This window comes from Manihot esculenta, chromosome 11 (genome assembly GCF_001659605.2).
Source record: "Manihot esculenta cultivar AM560-2 chromosome 11, M.esculenta_v8, whole genome shotgun sequence".
Lineage (NCBI taxonomy): Eukaryota > Viridiplantae > Streptophyta > Magnoliopsida > Malpighiales > Euphorbiaceae > Manihot > Manihot esculenta.
The window spans coordinates 27,911,824-27,930,490 of NC_035171.2; the positions used below are offsets into that span (position 1 = coordinate 27,911,824).

The 18,667-nt window shown below is 27.4% G+C and overlaps 3 protein-coding genes across 3 annotated transcripts; all 3 read left to right on the top strand.

Moving 5' to 3' along the window:
* Window positions 1-715: 715 nt before the first annotated feature.
* Window positions 716-2,321, top strand: LOC122724980 (3-oxo-Delta(4,5)-steroid 5-beta-reductase-like). The gene has a single exon (XM_043961362.1). It carries the CDS (start codon window positions 845-847, stop codon window positions 1,991-1,993), a length of 1,149 nt encoding a protein of 382 aa, XP_043817297.1. The 5' UTR covers window positions 716-844; the 3' UTR covers window positions 1,994-2,321.
* On the top strand, window positions 729-8,484 carry LOC110626440 (3-oxo-Delta(4,5)-steroid 5-beta-reductase). The gene is made up of 2 exons (XM_021772346.2): window positions 729-768; window positions 6,955-8,484. Exon 2 carries the CDS (start codon window positions 7,031-7,033, stop codon window positions 8,177-8,179), a length of 1,149 nt encoding a protein of 382 aa, XP_021628038.1. The 5' UTR covers window positions 729-768; window positions 6,955-7,030; the 3' UTR covers window positions 8,180-8,484.
* Window positions 8,485-14,964: 6,480 nt separating this feature from the next.
* LOC110626439 (3-oxo-Delta(4,5)-steroid 5-beta-reductase) lies at window positions 14,965-16,624 on the top strand. Its single transcript, XM_021772345.2, has one exon. The coding sequence runs from the start codon at window positions 15,045-15,047 to the stop codon at window positions 16,191-16,193; it is 1,149 nt and encodes a 382-aa protein (XP_021628037.2). The 5' UTR covers window positions 14,965-15,044; the 3' UTR covers window positions 16,194-16,624.
* Window positions 16,625-18,667: the final 2,043 nt, after the last annotated feature.

The following is an 18,667-nucleotide window of genomic DNA, read 5'->3' on the forward strand; positions in this document are numbered from 1 at the left end:
AAGTTTAAATTTATATTTAAATTATTATTAAAAAATAAATAAATCTAAAAATATCAAATAGAATCTCAATATGATGGTTTTATTTAACTTTTTAATAATAATTTAAAAATAAATTTAAATTAAAAAATAAAATTTAATATTTTTTACTTAGGGGCAAATTAATTTTTTAGCCATTTTAATTAATGTAAGTTGTAGGACTCATCATATATTATTCTTTGTATTTTTAAAAGCTAATAATTAATTCTTACAGTTTCGAAAAACCAATAAATTAATTTTACCATAAAAATATGATAATTTATTATTATTATTATTTAAAGGATAAAATGCTGTTGGTCACTCATATTCTCTTCCTCATCTCTTCCATTGTCTCTTTCCAGAGACCTATCCAGGCTCCCTTCAATTTAATGCACTACAACATTTTCATTCTTTATAATTTAAAAAAATAATATTTCTTCTTTTTTTAAAAAAGTATAGCTACTTTTTTCTATTATTATTGAAGTATAAATAAATTATAAATCACTTTAGGATATTAGTTTATTTATTAATTTTTAATATATTAAATATCAGTATTTTTTAATTTTAAAAATAATTGAAAAATATAAATAAAAGTATGTCAAAAATAAAATATAAAATTTAATTTAATTAATTAATTATAGAATTTTAATTTAAACTAAAATAATGATAAGTTTATATTTGTGGTAAATATTATATCCTTTCAAGTGTTTGCCTTCGAGGTCCGTGCACTTCACTTCGGCAAGCACTGCTTAGATCTCAGACGCTCCAATTGCTTTCTTTCCCATCAACACAAGCTAATTAAAACTATTATCATTCGTTTCCCTTTCTAATGGAGGATGGAATTTCAGATTCATCAGTACCAGTTGCTTTGATCGTGGGTGTGACGGGCATGGCAGGATTGAGCTTGGCAGAAGCTCTGAAGAAGCCAACAGTACTCTCATCATCTGCTACAAAGTTCCCATGGAAAGTGTATGGAGTAGCTAGACAACCCTTGCCAAGCTGGTTCCCTTCTTCTTTGCTTGACCAGTTCATATCAGTGGATGTCCTAGACCAAACCCAAACAATCCAGAAACTCACTCCTATATCCTCTCAAGTCACTCATGTCTTCTGGGTTGCCCTCCAACTTCGTGAAACTGAAGAAGCTAATGTTACTCTGAATTCTATCATGCTAGCCAACGTACTTGATGTGCTCATATCTGCCTCTCCTTCTAGGCTCAGGCATATAACCTTGCAAACAGGGACAAAGCACTACCTGGGTCCGATATTTGATCCTCAACTCGCAGACAACCTTGTACATCATGAGCCACCATTCGAGGAGCACATGCCTAGGCTCCCTTACCCAAATTTCTACTATGCTTTAGAAGATCTAGTGGCGTCCTACTCGCCTTCCATTACATATTCTGTGCATCGATCCTCTATAATAATCGGTGCATCTTCAAGAAGTTTTCATAACTGTCTGCTCACTTTATGTGTGTATGCGAACATTTGTAGGCACAAAGGGCTACCCTTCAGGTATCCTGGAAGCAAATACACATGGGAGCATTTCTGTGATATGACAGATGCCAGAGTTCTAGCAGAGCAACATATATGGGCAGCGGTGACAGACACAGCTAAGAACCAATCTTTTAATTGCACTAATGGTGATGTTTTCACTTGGAAAAGGTTATGGAAGGTCCTGTGTGAGATGCTTGATGTTGAATTTGTGGACTTTGATGAGAATGAAAAGTTTGATTTGGTTGAGATGATGAACGATAAAGGAAAAGTGTGGGATGAGATTGTTAAAAAGTATGAGCTTTTTAAAACTAAGATGGAGGATATTACTTGTTGCGATGCCGTTAATACGGTGTTGCATTTCAAGCTTCAGCATGTTTGCAGCATGAATAAGAGTCGTGAAATGGGTTTTCTTGGATTTGCTGATACTCCCAAGAGCATTCGGATGTGGGTTGGGAGATTGAGAGACATGAAAATCATTCCTTAAACATGGCATGCTTTTTTACCTCTGTTTTAAGGATTGTCTGATGCTCTCTGTTGTGGTCCTTTGCTTTCCCCTTGGGGATTACCGCTGAGTGCTTTTGCAGAGCTTCATATTCTGCTCCTGCAGCGGTAATTGCCGGGATCTAAGGCATGGGTCATCGAGCTGTTGATCACCTAATGCTTCCTGTTATTCTGTTTCTGATTGTATCCGTGTTGTTCTGTCGTTTTGGTATTTTTCATCTGCAGGGTTTTCTCCAAGGTCTTACCTTGTATTTTGTTTCTTTAATAATATTTTCTATGGCTTATCAATAAAATAAAAAGGCCTTTTATCGTCTTTCAAACTCATTATTGATTGATAATTCTGCAGACAATTCATCCAGTTTCGTTGTATTACAGCTCGTTTTCTTATCCTTTGAGATTTTGTTTTATCTGTCCCTGCTTCGCAACGAGTGGAGATCAAAGGCGCACTGCATTTTTCGTGTTTCAATTGATTTTTGTACGTTTTCTTTTTTTAGGTATAATTGGTTTTACAGGAACTCTGTCCCCAGAAAAATCTTCAATACTAATGACCTGAACAGAAATTATTAGTAGATCCGAACTTGGATCCATGTGATTTTTTTACCGGAGAAGCCACTTGTATCTAAAATCTATTAGTTCTACTTATGTTTTCTAATTTACCCCTACCGCAATAGAGGCCAATAAAATTTAAGCAGAACTTGCTAAATCACAAAATTATCTAATGGGAGCAAAGGCAATTAAATATCTGTGCCAGCCAAAGTGAGAGTTCATCCAAATCAAACTGTTTTTTATTGAACTTACAATCTGTTAAAGGAGTCTTGACGAGCTGAATTGATTTTAATTAGATAAACCTTCCCCTAGTAATCATCATCCAGCATGAATGCTCCAACCAGTATATTCTTTTCCCAAAAGATATGTTTATTTCTACTACATGGGTGGAGCAATATGTACATCTCGCCATATCCACCAGTAAATCATAGCCAACACCTGGAACAAAGGAAATTCCACAATCATACACACCTTAACAGTATTCATGTTCACAGCACTAACATTACTTTTGTAAAAAGTAGCAAGAGACATATTATGAGACAGAAGCGGGAAATATATTATGCACAGACGCACATCTTTTTCCCAAAAGCGATTTGCGGAGTTCAATAAGCTTCAGTCTTTATCGATCGTATTAGAGGGACCCAATAGGTTTAGGGATTGTACATTGAAGAGCCTCCATGAGAGTGAGACACAGGTTTAGAGAATATCCAGATATGAGGATAGTTAAGTCTTTTTAAGTTTGAGTAACAGTAAAAAGATTAAAAATAACGGCATTCTTAAGGTGATTGCAATCCCTCTTTAACCCTAATGTTCTAATTTTCCTAAAAAGGAGAGGGTAAAGATTGCGTCTGCCAAAACTTCAATTCAAACAGGAGCTGAAGGCCATATCGCGACTTTAGTTAAGGGTTTATATTGAAATATTAGTTTATTTTAGTTTTTAGAAGTATTGTTTAAACTTGAAAATATTTATAAATGATATTTAATATGTTCAAAAGCTTATTACCTAATTTTTTGTGTTAATTGGAGTTTTAAGAGTTATAGTGAATTTCTAAAACAAAGATTCTAGTTTTGATATTAAAATTTTGGGTTAAGTAGGTTTGTTTCGGTAGAATTAATATTATTTTGAGATGAAGTATGTTGTTATAGAATATTTAATTATTTTAAAATTTTTTTAAAGGAATAAATATATCGGTATAAATATTTTGATTGAGATTTGGACAATGTAATGATGGTATAAAATTTATATTGTGATGAACTAAGATTGCAAATCTAAATATTTGGACTATAATTTGATTATAGGTTTGATAAGGGCAATTGCGTTTGAGATTTCATATGGATCCCTTTATATTCGATATTGAGAAAGAGACCCGTAAAATATAGAAAAATGGTCAAATATCCTAGTGGAGACCGTTTGACATTCAAGTAAGATCTAAAATTTTTAGAGTGATATATTAATGGAAAAAGATACAAAGAAAAATAAAATAGAGAAGAGATTGAGGAAACTCCGGAGAGAAAAGAGAGAATATATGTTTGAGTATACAAGAGTGAGTCAGAGGGATTTGAGAGATGCGGGAATCCCTTCTTTGGGTTAGATAAGTGGTATATATACTAATTGATTGTTTTGACATCCCTTGAATCATGTCCCATAGACTGGATGGTAATATCTTATTGTAGGCGTGTTAGACGACTTATTAATAATGGATAGTTAGTTAATAAATACAAAGTCGCGAGCCCATACCTCGTCTATCACTAGTGTTACATCAGTCTAGTCTATTTTACATGTATGTATATTTATGGGCTCGGCGATGCATCAAGGAGACAATCATTGCATAGGAGTTTGGCATCATACCCTAATCTCATTAGGTCGTACTCGGCTCGCTCAATCTATATTGAGGTGAGTCCCTCTAATCACTTATGATTGGTCGGGCTTGCATCTATTATCGAGTCTCGAAGAAGTCTATTCGTCCGTTTCGGACTTTGACATAATCAGACGCGTTGTTCTGATTTTTATATCTCATAGGCTGTAATAACTTATCCATTTCCCTTAATCCCAAGTTTGCAAAACGAGAATTAGTTCAGGAGTTCAACAGTGTTTTATGGTATAGTTCTGATATAATAGTATAGTTGTAGATATGTAATATTTTGTAGATTAGAATTGTATTTCGCCCGAATTTTCTTTTATAATCCCTTATGGTCTTACTATATAAAAATTTTAAAGTTTGAGCTATGTTTGAACCAACTGGGTATATAATAATGACCATATTAAAGCATTTGATGAGGATTTTAATATGAATTTATATTTTCAGATATGTTTGTATTGAGTTTTAGTTCATGAAAAATATTTTTATATATTTTAAGATTATGTTTGAGATTTTATTAAGTGTAACAGGATATATAATAGGATTGTTATGGACTCTAGTAGCGGTTTGATTTTCGGATCATTATATAGGAAAATAAGGAATGTAGTATATAAATAAGTGAATCAGCATTGGATTTAGTATCAAATTTAATCCATTATAAAATTTAAAAAAAAAATACAGGCGAATAAAAATAAAAAGATGGTATTATTTTTTAAATTTTAGTAATGTGTTCTCCGATCCAGATTAATAATGAATTTAATAACAGATTATTTTTTTATTAAATTACAAAAAAAAATATAAAATTTTAAAATAAAAGCGCCGCATTTTTCTCTAAATTTTAATAACAAATTCCCTAATCTATAGTAACTTTTTGAATTAGTAACTGTTTTTAAATTAACAAGAAAATGTAGAATTTAAAAAAAATAATTTGATGTCTAAAAAATTGTAATGAATTAAGTCTGCTATTAATTTTATAATAGATTATATCCCTTATTGAATCTGTAACTATTTTATTTATTTATATTTAAATTATTTATTTATTTTTAAATAATTTATTTAACAATTAAAATGTAATAACGGGTGCAGATGAATTACTAATATTTTGTTAATTCAATAATTAATTAGTAACGGATTTAAAAATGAATGTAATAACGAATTGAAATCTATTATTAATATTTTATTAATTTAGTAATGGATTAGTAATCGATTTTAAAATTGATTATTAAATTTACCAATAATTTTATTAGTAACAAATTTTGTAATTAAAAATCAAATACATTTCAAGTAAAAAAAAATTTATGAATTAAACAGTTCTAGATTTTAAAAACTATGTTTCTAATAATAGAAATATATAAAAAAAGTTAACTTTAAAAATTTTAATTTTACAAAAATTAAAACAATTTCTACACATTATTTTATTTTTTCAGCAATATGAATAATTTAATTTATTTAAATTAAAAAGTCAAAACAAAAACTTAAAATAATTTTTTTAATTATTTTAACTTTTTTAAAAATATTACTAATTTTAATTGCGCAAGAATTAAAAAAGTTATTACATCTAAAATAATTACTGAAGTAAAATGTATTATAGAGATAAAAATATGGCTAATTTAAATTTTTTAAAAATTAAAAAATAAAAATAATTAAATTAAGATATTACATTTCTAATAATAATAAAATTATAAAAAATAATTAATATTATGTCTAAACTAATAAAAAAAAAACTAAAGAAGAGAAGATAGAGTTAGGGTTAGAATATAATAATTGGATGAAAAATAATTATTTGTTGGTTTATGAATAAAAATATAAAAATTGAATAAATATTTAAACTAATTTAATATTGTTATTTTACTAATTTTATTAATTGGAATTGGGTGACTTAGTTGAATTTAATGGATTGATCCAACCCATGAATATTTCTATTCAAGAGTTTTAGTGGTAAAATCTCAATGGTAAAATCTCAATGGTAAAATTTTAAGGGTGAGATTTCATAAGATAAGATCTCCAAAGATAAGAACTCTAAAGTAAAGTCACAAATGTAAGACTACAAAAAGTAAGATCAGAAAATAAGAAATAAAACCTCGAAAAGGAAAACTTTATAAATCAAAATTTTAAAGTTTTGAAATTTTAATTTTATTTTTTAAGAAGACCACATTTATTTTATTAATTATAATCAATTTCAACTTACGGTGAAAATAATTAATTTATTAAGAATTTTTTAATTTTATATAAATATAAAATATACTCTCTTAATTTAATTTATATTTAGTCATTTAATTTATTTGATTGAATTAGAGAACGTAGACATTTAATAATATAAAAATTATTTAAATTAAATAACGTGGATCCCATCAAAAAATATACTAAAAGAATATTCTACACCCCATAAAAAACATTAGTTAAGTTAAGGAGGAGTTCGACAAAAAATAAAAATAAAAATATTATTGTTATAATGCCAATATCGTTTATGTGGTCTCAAATATTATATGCATTCAAGTATTTGCCTTTGAGCTCCCTGCACTTCACTTCGGCTGCTTAGATCTCAGACGCTCCAATTGCTATCTTTCCCATCAACACAAGCTAATTAAAACTATTATCACTCGTTTCGCATTTTAATGGAGGATGGAACTTCAGATACATCACTACCAGTTGCCTTGATTGTGGGTGTCACGGGCATGGTAGGCTTGAGCTTGGCAGAAGCTCTTAAGAAGCCAACACCACTCTCATCATCTGCTGGAAAGTTCCCATGGAAAGTGTATGGAGTAGCTAGGCAACCCTTGCCAAGCTGGTTCCCTTCTTCTTTGCTTGATCAATTCATATCAGTGGATGTCCTAGACCAAACCCAAACAATCCAGAAACTCACTCCTATATCCTCTCAAGTCACTCATGTCTTCTGGGTTGCCCTCCAACTTCGTGAAACTGAAGAAGCTAATGTTACTCTGAATTCTATCATGCTAGCCAACGTACTTGATGTGCTCATATCTGCTTCTCCTTCTAGGCTCAGGCATATAACCTTGCAAACAGGGACAAAGCACTACCTAGGTCCGATATTTGATCCTCAACTCGCAGACCAGCTTGTACATCATGAGCCACCATTCGAGGAGCACATGCCTAGGCTCCCTTACCCAAATTTCTACTATGCTTTAGAAGATCTAGTGGCGTCCTACTCGCCTTCCATTACATATTCTGTGCATCGATCCTCTATAATAATCGGTGCATCTTCAAGAAGTTTTCACAACTCTCTGCTCACTTTATCTGTATATGCGACCATTTGTAAGCACAAAGGGCTACCCTTTAGGTTTCCTGGAAGCAAATACACATGGGGGCATTTCTGTGATATGACAGATGCAAGAGTACTAGCAGAGCAACATGTATGGGCAGCGGTGACAGATACGGCTAAGAACCAAGCTTTTAATTGCACTAATGGTGATGTTTTCACTTGGAAAAGGTTATGGAAGGTCCTGTGTGAGGTGTTTGGTGTTGAATTCGTGGACTTTGACGAGAATGAAAGATTTGATTGGGTTGAGATGATGAAGGATAAAGGAAAAGTGTGGGATGAGATTGTTAAAAAGTATGAGCTTTTTAAAACTAAGATGGAGGATATTACTTGTTTCGATGCCGTTAATACGGTGTTGCATTTCAAGCTTCAGCATGTTTGCAGCATGAATAAGAGTCGTGAATTGGGTTTTCTTGGATTTGCTGATACACCCAAGAGCATTCGGATGTGGGTGGGGAGATTGAGAGACATGAAAATTATTCCTTAAACATGGTCTGCTTTTTTACCTCTGTTTTAAGGATTGTCTGATGCTCTCTGTTGTGGTCCTTTGCTTTCCCCTTGGGGATTACAGCTGAGTGCTTTTGCAGAGCTTCATATTCTGCTCCTGCAGTGGTAATTGCCGGGATCTAAGGCTTGGGTCATCGAGCTGTTGATCACCTAATGCTTCCTGTTATTCTGTTTCTGATTGTATCTGTGTTGTTCTTTCGTTCTGGTATTCTTCATCTTTAGGTTTTTCTCCAAGGTCTTCCGTTGAATTTTGTTTCTTTAATAATATCTGTGTTTGTTTCGTTACATTTCAGCTCGTTTTCTCATCCTTTTAGAATAAATTTGTGATTGGTTGAGTTTATATATTTTTAAAATAAAATATTAATCTAAACCGAGTTTAAGTAGTTTTATTATATTAAATTACAGTGAGTTTCATAAAAACCTAAATATTTAATACAGTTTTATGTATATTCAATTTAAGCAAGAATTACTTTATTTTTATATATTTTAGTACAATTAAAAAGTTTCCTTTTTTCATAAACAATAATTTTATTAAAATTAAAATTTAATCAGGAAAAAATTAGCATGAGGAATCTATCTCAACCCAGGTCATCAGATCTTTTAATTACATCCGATTAAAATCCCTCGTGCTAAATTAAAAAAATCTATTACAGGAGATATTATTTCAGATGATACATGAATTAATCTAATATTATAAAAATTTTTTAGATTAATAATAAATTTTTTATAAATTAATAATGATTTTTTTCATTATTAACTTATATGATGAAATTACATCTGTTATTATAAATTTCATTTGCTAATACAATAATAACGGATAATAGCAATCAATTACTAATTTTATAATTTTTTAGCAATTCATTATTAATTTTAATTAAATTTAATAATAAATTTTAAATTTATTATTAATTTGATAAATTATAAAAAAATAAATATTAAATTTGTTATTAAATTTAATAATAAGTAGAAATCAATCACTAATTTAATAAAATGAAAAATGAAAAAAATATAAAAATTATATTCTGTTATTAATTTTTAAAAAATATTAAAAAAATTATGTTACACTATTAATTTTTTCATTCTATTTTACACTAAATATTAATATAATTATGATAAATTATTAATTTTGTTATTATATTTTAAATTTTATTAATTTTATGAAAACTTATTATAAAATTATATAAGAAAAATGAAAAAATATGATAGAAGGGAAGAAAATGAAAAATAAAAGAGAAAATAAGGAAAAAAAGGAAAATAATGAAAAGGAGAAATTAAAGAAAATAAGAAAAAAATGAAGAAAACAGAAAAGAAAATGGAAAAAAAATGAGAGAAAAATGAAGTGAAAATGAAAGGAAAACAAAAGAGAAAATAGAATAAAATAGAAAAGAATGAAAAAGTTAGAAGAAATGTTAGAAAATAAAGCAAACGAAAAAATAACGAGAAAAAAGTAAGGCGAAATGATAGAAAATGAATGAGAAATGATAGAAAATGAATGAGAAAATGAAAGAAATGGAAGAAAGTGAAAGAAAAATTAAAAAATTTAAAAGAAGAAAAAAAAGGATATGAGATAAAATAAAAAATAAAATAAAAATTAAAAGATAAAAAGAATAATAATAAGAAAATGAAAGAGAAAATTAAAAAAAATAGAGAAGAAATAACAATATGGAGAAAAAAATAAAATATGAGAAAAATGAAGAAATAAGGAGAGGAAAAGGGAAAGGGAAAGAAAATGAATGGAATGATAAAAGGGATTTAGTATTGAATTTAATATTAATTTAATTTATCATTAAATTTAAAAGAAAATTCGAGCGAATAAAAATAACAATCAATATTATTCTCTAAATTTTATTAATTTATTATTAATTTTTAGAATAGTAATGAATTCAATAATAAATTATTTTTGTTATTAAATTAAAAAAAATATTTAATTTTAAAATAAAAGTATAATATATTTTTTTAAAATTTAGTAATAGTTTTTTTTAATAAAATTTAGTAATAAATTATAGAATTTATCGCTAATTTTTGAATTAATAATGAAAATTTGTGACTAAATTGGAAAAAAATATAAAATTTTAAAAAATAAAAAATTTATTTATTGTAAAAAATAATAATGAATTAAATCAATTATTAATTTAATAATAAACTGTATTCTGGTGTTAAATTTGTTATTATTTTATTCATTTACTGTTTAAATAATTTATTTATTTAAATTTATTATTAATATTTACTAATTTAGTAACAGAAGTGACAAATTTCAAATTTTTTTATTAAATTTATAAATAATTTTATTGAGCAACAGATTTAGAATGAGATTTAGAATGAATTTTACAATTAGAAAACCAATTATATTTTAAATAAAAAAATAAAAAATCAATTAATTTTATAACCTAAACACTTTTAGATTTTGCAAGTTATAATTCTAACAATAGAAATATAAAAAAAGTTAATTTAAAAATTTCAATTTCAATTTTACTGAAATTAAAAAGTTAAAATTAAATTTAAAATAATTTCTACGCATTATTTTATTTTTTCAGCAAAATAATTAATTTTAATTTTATATAAATTAAAAAGTCAAAATAATTTTTTTCATTATTTTAATTTTTTCCAAAAATGTTACTAATTTTAATTATGCAAGAATTAGAAAAGTTATTCCATCTGAAATAATTACAGAAGTAAAATGTATTGTATGTATAAAAATATGGCTAATTTAAATTTTTTATAAATTAAAAAAATAAAAATAATTAAATTAAATTTTATATTTAAGGTGGAGTTCGACAAAAAAAGTAGACTATTTCTCTGGCTCATGGTCTTATCTCTTTCTTTTTCCTCTCCTCCTCTTTTTTCTATATTTTTTTTATAATTAATTATTTGAGAATTTTATATATTGTATGGAGTGCCTGCCTCAGTTAAGTTAAATAGGTATAATAGTTTTTTAAATTAATTTTATATTTGACTTAGTGGTTAATTATTATATACTATATTAAAATAGAAATACCTTGTACAATCCAAATTACTTAACTACTTTGCCCTTGTTAGCATATCAACAACACAAATAAAAGATTAATTGTCTTTGTCATCTCAAATTTTTAACAAATTCCTTTGTATTGCCACTTTGTAAGTATTCCATAAGTACACGCAGGTAAAACAATAATGCCAAGGTAATCAAAAAAATATTTAATTCATTTTTATTATATTAATTTTTTTATTTACTTTTTATAAAAAAACTTTTTTTCTACTTTATTTTTTTTTATTTTTAAAATTTTATTTTAATAAAAATATTATAATATTATATATTTATTCTGATAATAAGTATATTTGAGTAATATATATATTTGAGTAAATTTGAAAGACGGTGAGAATTGAAGAATAATAATTAGAATATAAGAAGTATAAGTCACCACCGCCTAGAGACGACGAGAACTCAATTTAGACAGAAACTCATTACTCAGTTTTCCTTACGGTGAGGATGCGGAAATAGGCAGGAAGATTGACATATAGGCTTCAATTTTGGAAATACAGCCATCAATGACACCTGTCAACTACATGCAAGAGTTTTGTAATATTTTAATGTTAACGTTTTTTTTTTAAAGAAATTTGTTAGTTGTTCTTAAACATAGATTTAGGTTACAAAATTTAATAATTTATCTTTAAAGTTTACAAAAAATAAAAGTTGTATACTTTTTTAAAAGAAAATTTGAATTATAAAAAAAACTTAACGAAAAGGTTTGAAGAACAAATATAATAATTAAAATTTATATAAACACTACAATTAATTTAAATAAAAATAAAAATTTAAAATAATTTAACAACAATTAAATTTAGTGCTTTATTATAATGATATAAAGTTTTTATAGACATTTTAATTAATTTATTAAATATTTTATAGAAAATTTCCTCCATAAGTATTCCACAAGCAAACCTAACTAAAACAATAAATTAGCTAAGGTAATCAGCAAAATATTTATTTCATTTTTATTATATTAATTTTATAAATAGTTTTGATTAAAAAATTCTACCACTAATTTTTTGTAGTTTTAAATTTTTATTTTAATAAATACACTGAAAAACTAAAAGTTGTTTGATACACTTTCATATATCCTAGTTTTTCCTTATTGAAGGATTTTACCAGTTTTTTTTACTATATTATAGTAATATTTAAAATTTATATAAGACAGATTATATTACATTAAAGAGGAGAAATTTAAATTCAAAATATTCAAAATCAAGTTTTGACTATTAGAATATGAAGTGGTTGGCCTCCACTTGTTTCCATGTTAACGTGAACTGCACCGTTCAAAATTTATAATATTTAATACGATTAAAATAAAATTATACCGTAATTGATTAATCTGTAAAAAAAGAAATGTGAGCTAATTAATATTTATAACAGTCACCTTAATACTCAAGTCAGTAAATTAAAAAAAATAATAATAAATTGATTAAAACTAAAAATAATTGTGTAAAAATTGTATATCTTGACTTTCGTATTTATCAATTTTTATACTGTAAAAAATATAAAATTAATTATTAAATCTCCTAAATATCTAACTGTCATTGAATAATATCTGTAATTATAAATATAATAAAAATCTATTTGATTATTTTTTTTAATAATAATTTTTCATAAAATCTCGTCTTACTAAAATAAAAATAAATTTTAGTAAAGAGTTGAAAATGACAGTGTTTGAAACTTTTTATAGGACTGCATATTATCCTATGATACTTTGATCACTCAATTTTATTTTAAAGGGATAGTTAATAATTTTATTTATACGAATCAATATTCATATTGATTAATAATTTAAATTGAATAATCTCATTTTTGTTTCTAATTGCTAAGCAGTCGCTCATTTGTCTTTATCCTAGCACCCCAATAATTCTTAAACAAGTGGCACGATGATATTATTAGAATATTAAATATCAAGTGCACAGAGGCGTACTATAGAAATTGATTTAGTAAAATAAAAAAAATTATTGACCTCTTGTGTGATCAAACACCAACTGATCGCACTAAAATTCTCTCTTTATTTCTCCTTCACAAACGGATCATTGGAAAATAAAAAGCTTCTGACGACTTATGTTGTATGACCTTTGTTAATTTTTTTGAATTTAGTTTGTCTGGACAGACTTTATCAACCTCTTTTAAGGTTTTTTTTTTGTTTTCTGAAAATAAATTATATTTAAAAAATATTTTCTAAAAAAAATATTTGCTATAATAAATATTTTTTGATAATATATTTTATTTTTTCTTATTTATTTTAATTAAAAAAAATTTATCAATAAATTTATATACAGAAATCTTAAAAAAATTTTAATATGTGAAAAATTATTAATCGATTCAATTCAATTTTTTTTAATTAAAATTAAATTAAATTAAAATAATTAAAATTTTAAAAATAAAAATTAAATTAAACTGAAATAAATAAAAAATTAAATTAAAATTTTAAATTGATTCAATTTCATTAATTTTTTTCAATTTTAACTGTTCACCCAACTAATAGTAATAATATAATTCTGTCATGGATAACAAAGAAGAAAATAATGCAGTTTGAAATCGGAATCTTGGATCCAAACACTGCACGTTTTAATTAATTAAGCTAGGTGGGCTAGGTAGAAATTTTAATTTAATTCACTTAAATTAACATAAAAATATGTTTATGACTTTATATGATGACAGATTTACAGAGAATTTTTTTAAAAAAATACGTGGAAAATGTGGGCTAAAAGTTTAAAAACTTAAATAAAAAAGTTTTAACTGAATTTTACATAATAATTCTTATATATTTATGTTTATTAATATAAATCTCAATCATTTTCTCATTTTAATTTTAATTTTTATTATTATTTTCAAACCATTTACGCGACAGTCCGGTTAAAATTGACCCAAATAATTTTTAAATTTATTTCTATTTAACCCAAAATGATTAATTTAAGTTATTTAGTAGTTTCATATTAGCTATTATATACTATTCGAACGAAAATGCCGTATTCCGTCGATGTTGGATGCTTTTCGTAAGCTAGCAGGTAAACATTATATTTTTCACTGCCAAATTTGTGATCTATTCGTTACAACTGAATCGGATACAATTGTTAAACTAAAATCCGACCCTTAGATATTGTGATTCGCTAGTAATTCGGGCGGCTCCACTTCATCTCACACAAGTAGCTCTTTCCTAGTAGTTTCACTGTGTCTGCACAATTTATCTGATTCAAAGTGACTTTGATACCAATTGAAACAGTCCAAATAACTTTTAAACCCACTTTCTATTTAACCTAAAATAATTAATCTAAATTATTTAGTAATTACCTACCGATTATTATATACAATTCAAAATTGCATATTGCATATGCCGTCGACCTCGAATAATTTCTGACAAGCAGATGAACACCACAATTTAATTATCTATTATTATTTTTACAATAACAATCTTTTTTTCAATAAATTACAATAACAATTTTATCTGCAATTAATTCACCTCTGTAATAAAAATATTGATTGTGATTATTTTATCCAATTATAATTTCTTATTTGTATAGTTATTTTTAAATTTGTATTTTATTAATAAAAGCAAAAAACTTTCTTTCTTAATTTTACATTATATATCTTAGATTTTTTACATATGCTAACCCATTTTTTTAATTAGTTGAATTTTCTGAGCTAGAAGTAGTTTATTTTTTATTAATTTCATAGATAATCGGTTAAAACTTCACGGTAGACAAGCACACCGACCTTTTTTCTATATCTATATATCTCCCATGAGCAAGCACTACTCAAATCTCACACACCGATTGCTTTCTTTCCCGTCAACCCCAGCTAAAACTATTATCATTCGCTTCCCTTTCTAATGGAGGATGGAATTGCAGATTCATCAGTACCAGTTGCTTTGATCGTGGGTGTGACGGGCATGGCAGGCTTGAGCTTGGCAGAAGCTCTGAAGAAGCCAACAGTACTCTCATCATCTGCTACAAAGTTCCCATGGAAAGTGTATGGAGTAGCTAGGCAACCCTTGCCAAGCTGGTTTCCTTCTTCTTTGCTTGACCAGTTCATATCAGTGGATGTCCTAGACCAAACCCAAACATTCCAGAAACTCACTTCTATATCCTCTCAAGTCACTCATGTCTTCTGGGTTGCCCTCCAAATTCGTGAAACTGAAGAAGCTAATGTTACTGTGAATTCTATCATGCTAGCCAACGTACTTGATGTGCTCATATCTGCCTCTCCTTCTAGGCTCAGGCATATAACCTTGCAAACAGGGACAAAGCACTACCTGGGTCCGATATTTGATCCTCAACTCGCAAACCAGCTTGTACACCACGAGCCACCATTTGAGGAGCACATGCCCAGGCTACCTTACCCCAATTTCTACTATGCTTTAGAAGATCTAGTGGCATCTTACTCGCCTTCCATTACATATTCTGTGCATCGATCCTCTATAATAATCGGTGCATCTTCAAGAAGTTTTTATAACTGTCTGCTCACTTTATGTGTGTACGCAACCATTTGCAGGCACAAAGGGCTACCCTTTAGGTATCCTGGAAGCAAATACACATGGGAGCATTTCTGTGATATGACAGATGCAAGAGTTCTAGCAGAGCAACATATATGGGCAGCGGTGACGGATAGGGCTAAGAACCAAGCTTTTAATTGCACTAATGGTGATGTTTTCACTTGGAAAAGGTTATGGAAGGTCCTGTGTGAGGTGTTTGATGTTGAATTTGTGGACTATGATGAGAATGAAAGGTTTGATTGGGTTGAGGTGATGAAGGATAAAGGAAAAGTGTGGGATGAGATTGTTAAAAAGTATGAGCTTTTTAAAACTAAGATGGAAGATATTACTTGCTTCGATGCCACAAACAAGGTGATGCATTTCAAGCTTCAACATGTTTGCAGCATGAATAAGAGTCGTGAGTTGGGTTTTCTTGGGTTTGCTGATACACTCAAGAGCATTCGGATGTGGGTGGGGAGATTGAGAGACATGAAAATTATTCCTTAAACATGGTATGCTTTTCACCTATGTTTTAAGGCTTGTCTGATGCTCTACGAGGTGGTCCGTTGATTTCCCATTGGAGTTATCTGCTGATGGTACTTTTGCGGTCTCCTTAGAGCTTCATATTCTGCTCCTGTAGAGGTGCTTGCCAGGATCTAAGACATGGGTCATAGCTGTTAACCACCTAGTGCTTCCTGTTGTTCCGTTTCATATTGTTTCTGCTGTTCTTTCGTTCTGGTGTTCTTCATCGGTAGGGTTTTCGTTCATGTAATAATTCTGCTCACAACTCCTCCAGTTTCGTTGATTTTCAGCTGGGTTTCTTTTTCCTTTGATCTTTGTTCATCTGTTCCTGCTTCGCACCGAGCGGGGATCAATGACGCACTACACTTTTTGTGTTTCAATTGTTTTTCAATTGATGATTGTCGTTTTCTGTTTTATTTTTTTTTTATAATTTTCTCTTGTTTCTTAATTTGCCACTTTCGGTTGATCCGCCGCCGACCGCAATAAAAATGGAGAATTTCTTGACCACCTAATTTACAGATCAATGTTATTTTACCAATATGAATTATAATTTTTTGAGGACAATATAAAATATAAATTTTTTTAAAAATAGAGTTTAAAAATTAAAAAATAATAACTTGAGATCTATAAGTATCATCAGTTCAAATCTTTGAATACTAAAATATAACTTTTAATATGTGGTTAGTCGAGTGTATTTATATATTTTTATATAATTTAATGCAACTAAAAGTTATCTTAAAAGATAAGTCTTTCATCCATAGCCCCGTAAGTTGACTTTTTGGTTTCCTTTTTGTTTGCACTTGTTGATTGTTTTCTTGCGATTTACGGTGTATTTAGTTATAAAAAGGTATGAAAAATATTTTTTTTCTATTTTCAATTTCATTTTTATTATTTCATTTTATTTAAAAAATAAAAAAATATATTTATTTCGTATAATATTAAAAATTATTTTTATTAAAAAATTTAAAAAAATTCAAATTATCATTATTTTTAAAAAATATATATATTTATTTTTTGAGATAATGATAAAAAAATCATTTTTCTATTATTACAATTACACATTATCCTTTTATTATTTGCTAATCAAACCCCACACTTTTATATTTATTTTAATTATATTTTATCGTTAAATTTTTCAATAGAAATTAATAAAATACCACATTATCCGTCACGTCATTATTATATTACTATGCCACATCAACGAAATTTAAAATATAATTGATTATAATTTAAAAAATTAGAGTTTAATTAATAAATTTTTAAAATTTAAGATGCAATTGTAAATTTTTTAAATATTAAAATTTTTTTATTATTTTTTTTTATGTTAAAATTTATTATATTAAAAAAATAATTAATATTATTATTATTATTACTATAAATTTTTTAATTTTATCTATAATTTAATATATCAATTTATTTTAATTTAACCTATATATTAATTTTTTTATTTGATTGGACTCGGTTTATGAAATAGGGAAAAAAGAGTGATATGGAAACATTTGCTCATGAAAGATAACGTCTCTAGAGATAATAATTTCGTGGAATTCAAATCATAAATTTTATATATTTTTTAATCAGTGACATATTCCAGAAAAACACCCTTTGTAGCTTGAGTATCAATTTTCTCCTTTTTAAAAGCAACAATCCCTCATAAAAGTGAAGGTTGAATTGCCTTGTATGATTTTATGTTTGAGACAGTTTGCAATCAATTTTTTATAATGCTCCCAAATACTCATGGAATATTTCATTTCTTCTTTGCTTGATTTCATTGATTTCTTTTCTTATGAATGAGACTTTAGTTGCCGTAAAAAAAACTTTTTAAAAATAAATCACTAATTTACACGTAGAGGGTAATTGATCTTTAGTGGATTTTGAAGGAAAATAATAAAGTTGATTTTTAGCGGATTTAATCAAAGTAAAGTAAAAGGAAAAATTACTAATTTGATTTGCTCATTAGTTATCTCCTGTGTTGCATACTTGAACAAACAATATAAAATTTCTTCAAATGGCAATGTGAGTCTTTATTCTCCAGCCATGGAACTTGAGTAGCATGTGGATCATACCTGTTCTTCACAGTTCTAAGGATGCATTTAGCACTGGATAGGCGATGCAAAATGGTTGTTCTTCTTCGGCCATGACTTCTTCTCCGCCGAAATATTTTGGGTGTTCAGGCATCCCTATAATTGTAGAATTTTTTGTATTCTCACCCATAGATGCTGAGGTAGTTGACGAGGCACCCAAATTTGCTTTTTTTTTTTTTTATTTGGTTGCTTTTCTCAAATATTTTGCTATCTTCTCTATCTCTAAACCTGATCATAAAGAATAAAAATAAATTAGTATAGTCCTCGACAAGGACGCTTAAATTTAGCAGGCGTCGAATTCATCAAATATAATAAATTTTCTTATTTTAGTTTGAAGAATTTTATAAATACAGTGAATGAGCGTGGATCCCACAGAAA